At 35.4% G+C, this 17,358-nt stretch overlaps 1 protein-coding gene across 2 annotated transcripts in view; it reads left to right on the plus strand.

The window, feature by feature from the left end:
• The first annotated feature begins 5,190 nt into the window (after positions 1-5,190).
• The window catches only part of LOC102539973 (uncharacterized), a 99,129-nt gene continuing 86,961 nt past the window's right edge, over positions 5,191-17,358 (plus strand). For both annotated transcript variants that reach the window (XM_072968687.1, XM_031672517.2), the window contains exons 1-2: positions 5,191-6,228; positions 15,512-15,571. In XM_072968687.1, the coding sequence (XP_072824788.1) occupies positions 15,563-15,571 (9 nt within the window). In that variant the 5' untranslated portion in view covers positions 5,191-6,228; positions 15,512-15,562. The remainder of the gene's footprint in view (positions 6,229-15,511; positions 15,572-17,358) is intronic.

Consider the following 17,358-nt stretch of genomic DNA (forward strand, 5'->3'; position numbering starts at 1 on the left):
ATATAGAAAATCAGTGAAACCAAAAGTAAGATATTTGAAAAAAATCAGTAAAATGGACAACCTTCAACTAGACTGACTAAGAAAAACAGAACATTCAAAATGTGTGTTGAACTAAAGATTCAAATGTGTGTTACTAAAATAAAAAATGAAAGTAGGGACATTACTACATATTTTACAGGTATAAAAAGGATAATAAGAGAATAGTGTGAATAACTGTACATCAACAAATGTAAAATCTCTACAAAATAAATTCCTTAGAAAGACATAACTAGAACCCTGAAGAAATAAAAAATCTAAATACACCTATAACTAGCAAGGAAATTGAAGCCGTGATCAAAAATCTCCTAACAAATAAAAGCCACAGACTAGATGGCTTCATTCAGCAATTTTACCAAACACTTGAAGAAAAATTAATGCCCATCCTTCTCAAACTTCAAAAATTTGAAGAGGGTACACCTTCCAACTAAAAGTTCAGCATTACTCTGATACCAAAGCCAGACAAAGACACTACAAGAAAGGAAAACTACAGACCAATAGTTCTTAGGAATACTGATACAAAATTCCTCAACAAAATACTGAGAAACTGAAATAACAACATATCAAAAAGATTATACACTATGACTAAGTGGAATATATTCCTGAATGATTCAATGTATTCAAGGATAGTTCAACACACATCAATGTAATACACAGCATTTAACAAAATTCAACACCCTTTCATAATCAAAACATTCAACAAATTAGAAATAGAATGTATACAATGGAATACTACTCAGCCATAAAAACTGACAACATAACGCCATTTGCAGCAACATGGATGTCCCTGGAGAATGTCATTCTAAGTGAAGTAAGCCAGAAAGAGAAAGAAAAATACCATATGAGATCGCTCATATGTGGAATCTAAAAAAAAAAAAAAAGCATAAATACAAAACAGAAATAGACTCACAGACATAGAATACAAACTTGTGTTTGCCAAGGGGGCAGGGGGTGGGAAGAGATAGACTGGGATTTCAAAATTGTAGAATAGATAAACAAGGTTATACTGTATAGCACAGGGAAATATATACAAGATCTTATGGTAGCTCACAGAGAAAAAAATGTGACAATGAATATATATATGTTCATGTATAACTGAAAAATTGTGCTCTACACTGGAATTTGACACAACATTGTAAAATGATTATAAATCAATAAAAAATGTTAAAAAGAAAGAATAGAATGAAACTTCTTCAACACAATGAAGCTATATATAAAAAACCCATAGGTAACACCATATTCAATGTTGAAAAACTGAGAACTTCTCCTTTTAAGATCACCAACAAGAGAAGGATGCTAGCTCTTAATTCTCACAACAAAAAAGAAATGATAATTATGTGACATGATGAAGGTGCTAGTTAATGCTAGAAAAGCAATCATACTGCAACATATGAATGTATCAAATCAACATGTTGCATATCTTAAACTTACACGTTATATATCAAATATACTTCAATTTTAAAAATAAATTAAATTCACAATTTAAAAATTCCAAAAAGAAAATTCCAGCCCAGATGGCTTTGCTATTGAAATCTACAAAGTATTTAAAGGATACATAATGTCAATTCTGCACAATCTCTACCAAAATAACAGAAAGGAGAATGTTCCAACTCACTTTATGAGGCTAGAATTGCTCTGATACCAAAGCCAGACAAAGACAGTATCAAAAAAAAGAAAAAAAAACACAGATCAATATTCCTTGTTAACATAGATATAAATCTGCTCAACAAAAAGTTAGCAAATCAAAGCTAGCAATACAGTATATATTGCAAGCAAGTTAGGTTTATCCTAGAAATGCAAAGCTGATTCAATATTCAGAAATCAATTGAATATACTAAAGATAGTCTTTTCAACAAATGGTGTTGGACATTGGACATCCCTATGCAAAAAAACCAAACCTTGCTATAAGTCTTGAATAAAAATTAACTCAAAAATGGATAATAGGTCTCAATATGAAAATATAAAACTATAAAACTTTTAAAGAAAACATAGAAGAGAGCTCCCTGCCCTCAGGTTAGGTAAAGAGTTCTTAGAGAATCATTTCCAAAACTCTTTGAACAATGAAAATGGGTAAAATTCACTGTGTTTAAATTGAACCTCAATAAAGTTGATTTTTTACAAAGTACACAGGGAATGTGGCTAAGAAGAAAACTGTAAAAGAGCAGTTGGTCTCTCAACCATCCCAGCAAGGAGACTGTCACAATATCACTCTGGCAGGATATAGGATATGGTGGTTCCTCAAAAAATTAAATATTTAATTAACATATGATCCTGTAATTCACCCAATATACACACAAAAGAACTGAAAACACGATTTCAAAGAGATACTTGTATACCCTTGTTTACAGCAGCATTACTGACAATAATCAAAAGATGGAAACAACCCACATGCTCAACAGATAAATGCATAAACAAAATGTATAAATATACAATGAAATATTATTCAGCCTTCAAAAGGAATGAAATTCTGATACAGGTTACAACATGGATGAACCATGAAAACATCACATGCTAAGTTAAAAAAGCCAGACACCAAAGAACAAATATTTTGCGGTTCTATTTATATGAGAGGTACCTAGAATAGTCAAATTCATAGAAACAGAAAGTAGTATAGTGGTTACTAGAGGCTGAAGGCACACAGGATGGCTATTTATTGTATAGTGAGTATAGAGTTTCAGTTTAGGGTGATGAAAAATTCTGGATATGGACAGTGGTGATGGTTGGACAACAATGTGAATGTACTAATGCCACCAAACTGTGTAGTTCAAAACGGTTAAAATGGTAAATTTTATCTTATGTATAACTTACCACATACACAAAAAAGACAGGCCTATAATGGAAACAAATCTGTTGGCATGAGTCAGTAAATGGTGCTGAAGCCATCATAGTGGGATATAGTTGCTAAAAAAAAAAAAAAAAACTTAAAGATTGAGAGAAGATGGTCAATAACAGAATCCAAATTAATTTTAAAAAGGCCAGAGGAAAAATAATTCACTAATGTTTTTGGTGCTGTTGTTGTTATTTCTTTTAGTGATCAGAAGATTAGAATTTAAAAAATGAAGGAGGAGGGTATAGCTCAAGTAGTAGAGCACATGCATAGCATGTATGAGGTCCTGGGTTCAATCCCCAGTACCTCCTCTAAAAATAAATAAATAAACCTAATTACCTCCCCCCCAACTAAAATAAAATAATATAATAATTAATAAATAAAATATTTTTTAATTTAAAAAATGAAAAGTTTCAGCCAAGGAAATTGTCAAGAATGCAGTTGTGATACCCTTCTGAAAAGAAATGTGATGAACCCAAAAATAACCTCTCCTTTCTCATGTAAAGATGACAATGCACAAATATTTATGTAGAAAGAGTATGTCCCAAATAAGTATAAGGAAATAATTACTCCCTTCTTTGTCCCTGCCCACTCTATTGCCCCAATGTCTACCACAGAAATCACTTCCATCAGTTTCTCACACAAATTTCAACTTTGTGCAAATACAAATATGCGCCCCCTTTTACAAAAAACAACATATTATGACAAAGGTTCTACATCTTATTCTTTTTACTTAATATACCTTCAACGCTTTTCATATCAGACCATAGACAGTGATCTCATTTTTTTCTCCAATTACATAGTGTTGCACTATGTTCAGTGGCTTACTTACAGCTATTTCCAGTATTTTTGCATTGTGAAGACTGCTACATGAATAACTTTAGATACGCATCATCATACCTACACCTGTAGGATAAAATTCCAGAAGTGGGACTGCTCAATGAAAGGGTAAATGCAACTTGAATTTTGAAAGACACTGCCAAATTGCCTTCCAAAAAGTTTGTACCAATGTGAAATCCCTCTAACAATGTAAGTTTTTGAATTTTGGGAATATTTCCCCTTCAAGTCCATAAGAAACAGTATTTCTATAGTTTTAATGGCATTTATCTTTATATGAATGAGGTTGAGCATATTTTCATGCACTTTACCACTGAACTATAACCACTGCCCTAAAATTATTTGGTTCTATTTTTTGATTCTTTATTCTGTTTCATTGTCTGTCCAGTAAGACGACAATCCCACATTATTTCAATTTCTGAAGTTTTAGCGTTTATGTTTTGTGATCTGGTAAGACTAGCGTCAACTGCTCAACACTGCTTTTTTTCCAGATATACTGTCTTCTTTGTTTTTCCATTTGAACTTTAGAATAACCTTTATTTAGAAAAATATGTTATTTTCAGTGGGATCATGTTAAATTAATAAATTAACTTAAAATGACATATTTATGATGTTAAAGATTTCAATAAAGAATATGGTATAACTTTTCATTTGTTAATTCTTTTTGTGTGTCCCTTGTAGTGTTTTAAATTTTTTTCTTAGATAGGTTCTATTTATTTCTTGCTAAGGTGATTCTGACTGTTTTATACTATTCCAAGATTGGTTGTACATAGTAAGTTTATTTACATGAATTTTATATCCATCTACCTTACTTTCTCCTTTTATTTATATTATATTAAAAGTAGCTGTAGTAAAATTCTTGGAGAAAGCATCTTTGCCATTAGAAGCAAATTATTTTTACACCTAACAAAATCTACCTGGCCTGGCGTGTAACCAGAGGAAATGAGTAAACCAGTAAATCTGTCGATCTGACTAGGATCCTTGAAGAACTTAAAACTCACATTCCTTGATCTCTCTAAACCATGGTTTTTAATCAGAAAATGGGAATAACACTCCCTAATTCACTTCTCTGCTATTTCCAATGGCCGATACTACCCATCAAACTTTAAAGCCATTTCTTAGTCCAGGACTTCACAAATCAACTCCCTTAGATATGCACTCCTCCGGCAAGATATTAAAAGCACACATAAAGTTGACTGGCTATATGTTCAGTGTCTGGGCTCTAAGGAAAAGCAAGCACCTCATTAAAAAAAAGTTTCTTTCAAATCAACTTTTTTTTTTTAAGAAAGCTGTTTTTATTTCTATTCCATAATCGATGCTTCTGGTTTTACATAAAAGTCAAGCTTTAAGTCATTCATTAGCTCAATTATGTAATCTTTCTCCCATCAAATCTTAAAACAAAACCCCAAACTCCAAGATCTATTCTTCCTGTTAACTGTTTTACATTGAGACTCAGAAATTATTTTCCAAGATAACAATGCGGTGACACTTACTTGAATGATCAATTACACACACACCCCCAGCACACAAAATTCTGAATACCGTTTCTCCTCTCCACGACCCCCAACACCCTAAGTCACACACACCCCGGCTCTCACTCCTTCCTGCACCGCCTGCCTCACCGCCCCCTCATTCTCAGGCTCTGACTACCACACACCACAGAATAACAACTGCCCTCTTGGCAGCGTAGGAAACGCCTCCCTTTGGGCCACCCCCTCCCCATTTCACGTTTAGCGATTCCTCTTCTTCAACCTCTCTAAATCCATTGCAAGTTCCAGATCTCCTCCTCTTCGATCTCCCTGACTAGCTTCAGATCTCAGACGCTCAGGTCTGACAACTTCTCTGCACTGAGGAAACCCCAAGCCAAACTCACGCCGAACAAAGGCCAAAACGGCGACCCCGGAAGCCTGCGCGCTCCTTGGGCGCGCTGACACTCCCAGAAGTCTCCGGGGTGTGGCCAGGCGCAGGCTGTGAAGAATCCAGGCGAATTTCAAACGGTCCATCCACCGCTTTTCCTGCTCCCTAACTACTTTTCCCAGAAGGCTCGGCGGTGCGAATTATCTCCCTTCGCGGACCAGCCCTTTTCTTTCAGAGCCTGTTCAACTTCAGGGGCTATTAGGGGGCGCCCGGGAAATCCATTTTCAAACGCTTCGGAGTGGCCTTCTTTGGGAGCCACGGCCCGAGGCTGCGCCTGGCTCCGTAAGGCCTCCGGTGAGCGGATCGATGAAAGGAAACAATCCTTTCCTCAGGGCCGCAGGTGAGCCCTGACAGGAATCAAGACGACCGGCAGCCATTTTTGCCTGCCACAAGGACGTCTCTGACTACACTTCCCAGAGGACTCCTCGGCAAGAGCGCGATTCTCGCGTGAATTTGGCCTGCAAGTCACGCGCTGGCGGGACCCTCAGGTTTGCGCCGGTAACTGTTACAGTGCTGTGGAAGGTTCTGTGGGTTTGGAAGCTCGGAATACCTGAGGTGGGGAACCCGAGGAGAGGGCAGGGCCGGAGCTTCGGCTTTGTACTGCTGAGGAGGTGAGACTGAAATTGTGTGGTTGTATCTGTGTGGTGGTACGTGATACATGACCGTGTGGTTGTGTGTGGCTGTTACTGTAGTGAGCGTGTGGTTCCAGCGATAACCGTGTGCAGCACAGTCAGAGCCTGTGACTGTGCTGGTGAAAGGATGCGACCCAGGGATGACCGTGTAGTCACGTGTGGCATTGTATATTCGGGTGAGGAGCTTGTGACTCGGTGTATGTGATAGCGTTTGTCCCCATAGAGTGGTGTGACCTGTGTTGCAGAGTACAGGTGGGGATACCTGTGGATACTGTGTGGTTTTGTCTGTGGTTAGTGTGATTGTGACTGCGATCATGTGCAGGTGTGCAGTGCCTATGACAGTGCCAATTGTGATTGAATGTCCTCTTGGTAAATGTGTGATTGTGCTTATGTGACCCTTTGAGGCCCTGGATATGCGACCCTACTGTTTTATTTGTGGGTTACTTCTAGTTGTATGTCTCCATGATTGTTTGTTTGTGTGTGACTATGTATGACTGGATAAATGTCTGAGGTTTTTTCACTTATGTGTACCTCTTTAAGCATTATATTGTAGTTTTACACCGTTTTTAAACTTTATATGGATGCTGCCATGCTTTTATCTTTTATTTTGCTTATTTGTATAACTATGTTTTTGAGAGTTATCTTATTGGATATAATAGTGTTATTATATCTAATAATAGTATATTGTCTGTATTAGATGTAATTTTTCTTTGCTGCATTGTATTCCATCCTTTGAAGTATACCACTATTACTCATCTCTTCTCAGAATGATGGACATTTGAGTTATTTCTATTTTTTGACTTCATGGACTCTGCTGCCATGAGATTCTTTTACAAAGAGTACACATGCATGAGTTTACCTACCAGTAGAATTGCTGGGTCATGTATCTTCTACTTTACAAAGTAGTGCCAAAATATTTACCAAAGTGAGTGCCAGATTTATACTTGCACAGCAGCATTTGAAACATCTCATTGCTCCACGTCCCTACCAAAACATCGTTTTAATAGTTTTTTAAAAACATTTTAATGACATATGACATATATAAAGTGCACAAATCTTAAGGATACATCTGTAAAACATTTTCCTAGATCAATATGAAGAACTTAGCCAGCACCCCGGAAGATTCCCTTATGCCCTTTCCCAGTTATTCCTCTCCCAGAATCAGTATTCAGAATTCTATAATCATTCATTAATTTTACCTATTCTTGAATTTCACATGTAAGTGGGATTACATAGCATGTGCTCTTTTATGCCTGACTTCTTTTGTTCCACGTTACGTCTCTGAGATTCATCTATGTTTTTGAGTGTAATTTTACATGGTTCTCACTACACTTGGGGATATATTGCAATTTTAAATTGATTACACTGTTGAGGGGCATTTGGTAGTTTCCAGTTTGAGGCTGTTACAGATTGTGTTGCCGCAGCGAACATTCTGCTGTGGTTGTGATGAACACGTAGATACTCTTCGGTAAATATTTAGGAGTGGAATTGCCAGATCATTGGGCAGGCATATGTTTAATAGACACTACCAGGATCTTTTGTTGTACCAGTTTGCACTCCATCCAGTGATGTATGAGAGTTTCAGTTGCTCCAGTGATGTATGAGAGTTTCAGTTGCTCCACATTGTTTTCTATTGTAAATATTCTGGTGGAAATGTAATGGAATTTTATCACAGTTTTAATTTGCATTTCCCTGATGTTTAATGATGTTCAACACCTTTGATATCTTTATTGGCCATTTGAATATCCAATTTTTTAAAATGTCTGTTCTGTTCTTTTTGCCCTCTTGTCTTTTAAACATTTTTTTTCATTAAAAAAAAACTTTTATCATATTGTAAACTTAGTGTAAATAATTACCATAAACTCTTCATTTAGGTGTCCACAATACAATTATGAAAACCAGGAAATTTATGCTGATACAAGCCTTTTGCTGATTTACAGGCCTTTATTTAAATTTTGCTAATTGTCTTATCAGTGCCCTGTTTTGTTCCGGAATCCAGTGTACATTTCCACATTGATTTAGTTGTCTTGTTGATATTAGTCTCCTCCCATCTGACATAGTTCTTTAGCCCTTTTTATGCTTTACCATCTTGACACTTTTGAAGAGCACTGGCCAGTTATTTTGTAGAATGTCTTTCAATTTGGATTTGTCTGCTGTTTCCTCATGGTTAAATTTAGATTATGTATTTTTGGCAAAAAGATCACAAATGATGTGTTCTTCTCAATGTGTCATATCAGGTTTTATATGACATCAGTGTATCTCATTATCAGTAATGTTAACTTTGACCATTTGGTTAAGGTGATGTCTACCTTGGCTCTCTTTTGTAAAATTACTATTTTTCCTTTTTTAATTAATAAGTACCTTGTAGGGAGATGCTTTGAGACTGCAAAAATACTGTTTCTCATTATACTTTCGCCTATTAATTTAAAAAAATTTTTGTTGTTCTTTATTCTTCGATTATTTTACTTTTATGGAGGTTCTAGGAATTGAACCCAGGACCTCATGCATGCTAAACATGTGCTCTACCACTGAGCTATATACCCTGATCCCCTCGCCTATTAATTTTAACATCCATTGATAATTCTTGTTTGTAACAGTTATTACTGTGATGTTTGCCTAGTGCTGTTTTTCCTTTTCCATCATTCCTTCTGTATTTATTAATTTAAATTCTAGTATAAAGAAGAGCTGTTCCTTATTCCTCATATGTTTATTCAATTATTTATTTATGAACTCGTAGATACTTATATTATTCTGTGAGTTTTAATCTGTTATAGTTGTATGTTTTGTTGCTCATATTGCCCCCAATTTGGCCATTAAGAACTCCTTCATGTTGACCTTTGTGTCCTCTTAACATGCCATCGTTTTTTGAGCGCTGCCTTACTTTCTGGCACCAAGATGTTCCATGCTTGTATTTTCCCTCCTCTAGCCCTGGAATCAGTGGTTCCAAGGAGCCTTGTTTTCTTTTACTGGAGAATAGATTTATAAACCAAGCTCTGGGCACTTGGTGTGCTCATTGCTGCCACGTGTGATTGCTGTAGTTTCTGTCAATGGACTAGAGCTGGAAAGTAACAAATGTATATACACACATCTGTATCTATCTATTTGTGTGTATTTAAAAACCACCAGTTCATACTCATACTTTCAATTCCAGTTCAATACCACTGTCAAGATCTGTGAAGTATCTGAGATTCTGTCCTACCTGTAAGTTAAAAGTTAGCTTGCTGCAGCTTCACAGATGCTGGCAGAAGACATGAGAAGTCAGAGGTGAGAGACAGTTTATTGCCCATGCAATAGCAGTAACCAAAATATCAGTATTTTCCTTGCACTGGTTCATTTGCACCTATAGGATGATGCAAAATACACAGACATTTATGTGCTCCCTTGAGTTTAGGGAACCTGAATCTTTTTTTTTTTTAAGTGTTTCTAGAGATTCCCTTCAACTTTATTTATTTTATTTTATTTTATTTTAATCTATTGAGTTATAGTCATTTTACAATGTTGTGTTAATTTCCAGTGTAGAGCACAATTTTTCAGTTATACATGAGCATACGTATTTTCATTGTCTCATTCTTTTTTGCTGTGAGCTACCACAAGATCTTGTGTATATTTCCCTGTGCTATACAATATAATCTTGTTTATCTACTCTACATATGCTGACAAATTTCGAACTCCCAGTCTGTCCCTTCCCACCCCCCACCCCCTTGGCAACCACAAGTTTGTATTCTATGTCTATGAATCTTTTTCTGTTTTGTATTTAAGTTCTTTTTTTTTTTTTTTAAGATTCCACATATAAGCGATCTCATATGGTATTTTTCTTTCTCTTTCTGGCTTACTTCACTTAGAATGACATTCTCCAGGGGCATCCGTGTTGCTGCAAATGGCGTTATGTTGTCATTTTTATGGCTGAATAGTATTCCATTGTATAAATATACATCTTCTTTATCCAGTCATCTGTCGATGGGGAAACCTAAATCTTTTATAATGGATCATAAGCATGCCTGCCTTTTGCTCTAGAGAGAGACTAATTCTGTCTTCCAGGGATGTTCTATATAAACATATTGGAGGAATAATCCAGAATTATAGCACTTAGTGTCTCTGATCTCACAAGAAGCTCAGAAACATTCAAGACTCATGGAGAATTGTCTCCCTTCAGGTCTGGCCACTTCCTTATTTGCAACTCTTTTCTCCAACAGTGAGAAACTTGCTTCTTAGTATCAATGATTTTTTTTTTGCACATATCCTATAATGCATGTAAAGTAGTTTGCAGAATTGCTAACCCATACTCATGTAAAAAACAAATGTACTGGCTATAGTAAAGTATTTGTGTGCAACGTTTTTCTTTAACCTAACCTTAATACAGTTGAAAACTGTTTCCAAAGTTACTTCACCAGCCTCTTCAGTGTAGTTTTGTTACTAATTTTTCCTACACTTCACTTGGTGTGTTACACTTTGGGTTCCCCCATATTCTGGTTGAATGTAATATGCCGTAATATTTTGAATATGAAAACATTAACAAGTTTCCTGTCCACTCCCTGTACCTAATCAACCTCATTACTTTCTGCTTTATCCTTCTGGTATTTCCTTTGCACAAAGGAGCAAATACAGGTATTCTTTTGAATGACCTCTTTTTTGCATTAAAGATAGCACACTCTAGAAACTCTTTTGAACATTTCTTTTTTCACTTAATGTTATATCCTGGACATTATTCTACTAGAATTCAAAAAGATACTAATAATTCTTTTTTTCGTGGCTACATAATATTCCACTATATGGATTTATCATGGTTTATTCAACCACTCGCCTACTATGGGTGTTTAGGTCATTTATAGTAATTTACTACTAGAAATAGTGCTGCAATAAATAACTTTGTATACATGTATTTTTATATTGCTGGAGGTGTATCTTCAGAATAGATTCCTAGAAGTATGATTGCTGGGTCCAAAGGTAAGCACGTGTGCAGTTTTGTTAGGTATTGCTAAATTCTCCTCTAGAGCTGCTGTACCAGTTTTCATTTCCACTTGCAATGTATGAGTGCCTCTTTCTGCCCACCGCCTAGCCAGCAGAATGTGTTGGCATGCATCCTTTTTAGCTTTTACCAATCTAATATATGGAACATAGTATTTCGGTGTTCTCTAATTTCATTAATTATGACTGTGCTTGAACATTTTAGAATCTTTTTTTGTGTGTGTGATTGCCTATTTCTATCTTTCCTCATCTTTCTAGCAGTTTTTTTTTAACCCCTTGTATTTTATGATTAGTGGCTTTTAATATCTTGAAAAGAAATCTTTGTTTATTCCCAAGGTTCTTGAAGATACTCTCCTGGGTTTTTTGGGAAGCTTTTTAGATTTAACATTCACTTTTAACTCTGTGACCCATATTTCAATTTTTGTGTATGGTGAGAGGTAAGGATAAAGGTTAACTTTTTTTTTCCATTCAAATACCCAGCTGTTCCACCACTGTTTAATTAAAAGCCTTTGTCAGAAATCAGGTGATATTATATATGTAGTTCTCTTTCTGAACTGTGTTCTTTTTTATTTACTTGTCTTTTTGTCAGGATCACTATTGAAATCTATAGTATTAATCCTTCGAATCTTTTTCTTCTTTTTCAAGACTGTCATGGCTATTGTAAGTCCTTTCAATTTCCTGTTGCTGTTAGAATCAACTTGTTAATTCTCATCAAAAAAGAAAAATCCTTGCTGGGATTTTGTTTGTATATTTATATGTTAATTTGAGGAGAACTGACATCAATATTGAATCTTCCAATTATTAAACATGGTGTATATCTAAATTTGTTAAGGTCTTTAATTTCTCTCTGCAATTTGTTATAATTTTCAGTGCACATCTTTTGTTAGATTTATACCTGGTATTTGACATTTGTTGTTGAAACTATAAATAGTATATAAACTTTCCAGTCGCTACTAGAAGTACAATTGCTTTTTGTATTTGTCCTTCTATTTAACATCTACAAAAGCACCTATTGCAGATGCTGTTTATCAGGTTACGGGAGATTTTCCCTCATTTGCTAAGACATTTTTACACTATTTTACATTAATGAGGGCTGAATTTAGATAAATGTGTTTTCTGTGTCTACGAAAGGATCAAATAGTTTTTCTTTTATTTATTATTAATATAGTAAATTATTATGTTGATTTTTCAAATGTTGAACCAGCCTTTTATTCCTGAAATAAACTCTACTTGGCCATAATGCATTACATTTTTTCCCCTAGAGGGTTAAATTTGTTAATACTTTATGTAGAATTTCTGCATGTGTGTTCACGAGAACTATTGGTCCATAATTTTTTTTTTATGTTTTTGTTAAGTTCTGGTGTCAGGTTTGTAGAAGCCTTATAAAATGAATTGGGAAGAATTCCCTGTGTTCTGTTTTTCAGTGCATGTAAAACTAACGTTATTCCTTAACTTTGGAAGAATTCACTGGTGAAGCTATGAGGCCTGAAATTTTCTTGATAAGGTTATAAATTATGGAATCAATTTAACTCTTCAGCTGTTCTGTTGTTTTTATTTGTTTTGTCAGTTTGGGCTTTTTTTTTCTTTAAAGGAATTTGTTTCATCTAAGCTTTCAAACTTAAGAATATAAAGTTGTCAGTATTGTCTTATTATTTTTTTAATGTCTGTGGTGTCTGTAATGATGTTCCCTTTTTCATTCCTGGTTTTGTTCATTTACGTTATCCCTCCCTTTTTTCATCAGTGCTGTTGGTAGTAAATCTTGTATTTCTCTGGGTACTTTCAAGATTTTTTTCCTTTCTCTTCGGTTTTCAGCTGTTTGACTCTGATATACTTGATTGTGGTTTTGCTTTTGTTGTGTGCTTGTTTTGTTTACTTTCTTATATATTATTCTTTAGGTTTGCTGAGCTTCTTGCAATTCTCGTTGAGTCTTAGTTAATTAATCTATTGAAGTATTAATTCCTCTCCGATCCCTTTATTTCCTTCTGAGACTCCACATACATATATGGTAGATCTTTTGACTGTGTTCATATGTCTTTTACACTCACTTATTTTTTTCTCTGCGCTTCAAGTGGAAGTTTTTTTTGTTGGCTTGTCTTTGAGTTCAGTAATCCTGTCTCCTGCTTGTCTGATCTCAAAATTAGCAATGATTTCTTTATTTCTTAATTTGCTGAACTAGATTGTCTATTTCATTCTTTTTTATTGATTTCAATTCTGTTTATTTTCTTCATCTTACCATCCATTTGCCTATCTTTTCTTTGGTTGTCTTTAAAATTTTAATTGTGGCTATTTTAAAGTATGTGTTTGCCAACTCCAGTATCTGAATTGTCTATGGTTCTGCTTCTCTTTTCTGTTTCTATCTCCTTGCTTGTCTAGTAAGCTTTAATTGTATGATAGATATTGTGTCTAAAACAACTGTGGGGGCCAAAGCCTACTTCTAGCCTCCTCGTTATACAAGAAAAATTAAACTGCTTTTCAGGTCTCTGTTACTAACAGACAAATACAATTCCTGGCACATAGGAAATTTTCAGGGTAATGCCAGAAATAAATTAAAACATTACATTTTTTTAATTTAAAAAGGTAGATTTATTATTTAGAAGAGTACAAAATTCTCAAGTTTTAAATTACTTACTAGACTTTAAAAGACTCTCTTCTCTATAGTGGTATATTTTGGCAGTGCTCCACACCCCAGCTGTGGTCATGTTGTAAGCATACAGAGATTGTTGGCTTTAAAAGGGAGGAGCAGATCCCTCAGATGCAAGATTTCAGCCTAGGGAGGATACCATCTAGTGTCAGAGATGAAGAATCTAGTGTCAGAGATGAAGAGGGTTGGGAATGTGACAAACATAGTATGGAGCTATGAAAGTAAGAATGTTTCCTGCCCATTCTGCTTGGAAGGTACAGCATTTGAAGATGTCCCTTTAACCAGCGAAAGGCCAGGAGGAGAGACCAGAATGGGGGACTTAAAAGTGAGGAGTATAGGAGAAGGAATTTTTTTCAAGTCTTTGAGGATGACTGTTGATTCTTTAGTATCTGGCACATAGTAGGCTATGTTGATAAAAGAATACTAAGTCTTTAATAAGTAGTAATACTAATTATAATAAAGGAATGTTTTCAGGTTTTAAGGAAGAGGCATTTGTGGATTACTTTGATTTTCATTTCCTGCAATAGTTTACCTGTAGGGGAATGCAGTGATTAACTAGGGGTAGAAGTAGCCATTAAATAATTGATAACCTGGTAACATGGTGTTACTTTCTGAGTGTTCAGTTTTACATGAAATTATTGATAAATTATTTAATGATCAAGGAGCTTTGTATATAGAAATGCTCACTACCCTTTATACTTTTATGATGCTCAGTTTATTACATTCCTATATCCAGTAAACAAAAAAACCCACAAATTTTCTTAAATATTTAAACATCAATCACAAATTCACTTATCCCCCTTAAACAATTTAGACTTCTATTAGTTAACTTATTCTTTTGGACATTTTAAACATCTTAGGAAGCACACAGAATATACACAATTGTTCCAAATTTTATTATCACACTTACAGTCAAAAGCTATTCTAAAGCATCAGTGGGGTCTAGTCTATTTCTACATTATTTTAACTCTTTTCGAATTCTTTCCTATTCTTACACTAATTTTAATATCTTCCCAAAGTTTCCATAAAATTACTTTTTTACTTTTCTGGGTTTCAGTTTTCTTAAGGCAAGACTCATTAACCCCAAAAGTCTTCTCAAACGAGGCAAGATTAGAGGATCTGGTTCATCAACAAGATGTTTCTTGGTCAGGACTTGGGACCTGACTGTACAACCCAAGATCATTGAAAATTGGTTTGACCAATGTATATCCAAACTAAAAGGCATATGATCAACTTTTAGGAATTATTGGCAGCAGATCAGTTGAATAAATTAAAGTTTATCCATTTAATGGAATACAGTGTGGCTAAGAGAATTACATAACTCTGAATGTACTAGTTGGGATCTGGTCCAAGATCTATTAAGTAAAAATAGCAGTGTGTATAACATTATATATAATATGCTACAATTTGTATTTTTTAAAAGTATGCCTTTGTGTGTATATGTATATATACAAACTATATTCTCTAAGCCATATCAAGTTGTACAAATCCTGGTCCAGTCAAAGTCTAAGGTTTCTGGAGAAGGGGATAATGAGAGATTCACCCATTTTTCTAATAACCCTCAAGGGTTTGTGTGGAGTGCACAGAGGGGAAACAATCATTCTGGGAGTCATGAGGGGCATAGGATCTTACATAGCTTCTTTTTGCCTCCCCCAGCTCTGCCTTTTTCCATAAGAGGAGCCCAGAGGAGGACTCAATATCAAAGCCATGGCTCAGGTAAGATGCTGTTTCTTTTTGCTCAGAGTCATTTTTATTCCTAGTACATTTAAATATTTGCTTTCCTCATCATGATGCTTTTTGGTGTTTAAAAAAACAACAGCTTTCAGACAGTTTAGTTACAAGCAGTGCCAAAGTTCTCTTACCCTTGCTTTAAAGAAAAAGATCTCTAATGAACCAATTCAAAAATTTCTCTCTTGGTGAAGATATTTCTAGAAAAAAGAAGTGGTTAGGTAATCATCATTGAAAAAAAGGAAAGGATGTCTGGTTAAAGATCTTTACACTCATAAATTACAGATAAATGTTAAGAGGGCTAAGGGGTCATGTAACAAGTTTGTCTGAAAAGGTCTTAATCAGATTAAAATCCATTAGAAAATTACATATGGATTTTATCAAGAATCCTTATTTTTTCCCACAAATTGTGAACTACACAATATAAAAACAGTCTGACTGAGACCAGGTTTGGAAAAAAATTTTTTATGTGGGTTAACTTGGTTCCCCTTCAGGAACCCGAACCCTGTTTCCTCCTAAACAACCCAGTGCCCTCCACAGTTCCCCCTTTCTTCTTTTAAACAATGTTTACAGACTCATTTAGTAAGTCCTTCAGCATCTTCTATCCCCGACTTCTGTCAGAAATCTCAGCGGAATAGAAATGTGATTTCCGTTTGTTAATGCATCTAATTTGCTTGGACAGTGATTTGATGGAGTGGAGATGAGTCATTAGGGGCACATTGTGGGTCAAAGCCCTGATCATCTCCACAGACCTGTCTTCCAGTCAGAAAATGGAATGATTTTGTTTGATTTCATCCTTAATACACAGAAAGATCTGGTGTATAAGCCTTATAGGTTTTGGGGGTATGACTGCTGATCAGTACAAAGCTCTGACACCCCACCATCATCCTTGATGGTAGACTTCAGTAATGCCATATGTGAAACTGGATCATGCTGCATCATTTCAAGTAGCTCAGAAACAAAGGGAGTTTACAGTTGAGCAATGGGCGGTTTTAGGTAAGATTGGGCCAATGTTGGGAAGGTCTTTAAAGGTCACCTTCAGCCTCAATGTCTGAAAGCAAAAGAGAAGTTGTCATTTATATCCATGTAATAGAAGATTATTCAGTGCAAAACATATGCTTATGAAAAGAATTTGGTATAACAAGGAGTAACACTTATTATATAATAGTGTGGCATTACGATGGATCAGTCTTGAATGATACGCAAATTTAATTTTCCAAGATAAAATATTTTTTAAAGTCATCTTGTACATGTGCACGAGTGAAATAGTACTTTCAGTCTTGCGCCACCACTAGTTCCACTCCCAAAAGGTAGCTGCCGTCAACTCTTGAATACTGATGAGTCGATTTTCCTCATTATTCCTTGACTTACTGCTGAGTGGACAGGACATTATACTCCTGTGCGTCATCCTTCCTTTCCTCTTCTTCTGTCATTCATCCTTATATCACAGTTTTTGGTTAATTCAGTAATACATACATTCTTATGGTTGCAAATACCACTCACTGCTGAGTCAACTCATGGCTTTTTTCTGTTACAGCCTTTCATTTTTCCGGGGGTTAACTGCTCCCCCCCATTTGCTTAGCTGTCCATGTACTTATGTGCAGAATCTCCAGAATCACTGCCACATGCCAGCTGATACGTTTTCCGTCTGGTCAAACACATCAATTCTGTTTGAACATGGAGACTTCTGTACCTGTTTCCTTTTCACCCTGCTCCCCATCTGGTCTAGTTACTCTCTAGGCCTATTTCTCTGAGACGTCCCTTTCTTTTTCCTG

This window comes from Vicugna pacos, chromosome 9 (assembly GCF_048564905.1).
Source record: "Vicugna pacos chromosome 9, VicPac4, whole genome shotgun sequence".
Classification (NCBI taxonomy): Eukaryota; Metazoa; Chordata; class Mammalia; order Artiodactyla; family Camelidae; genus Vicugna; species Vicugna pacos.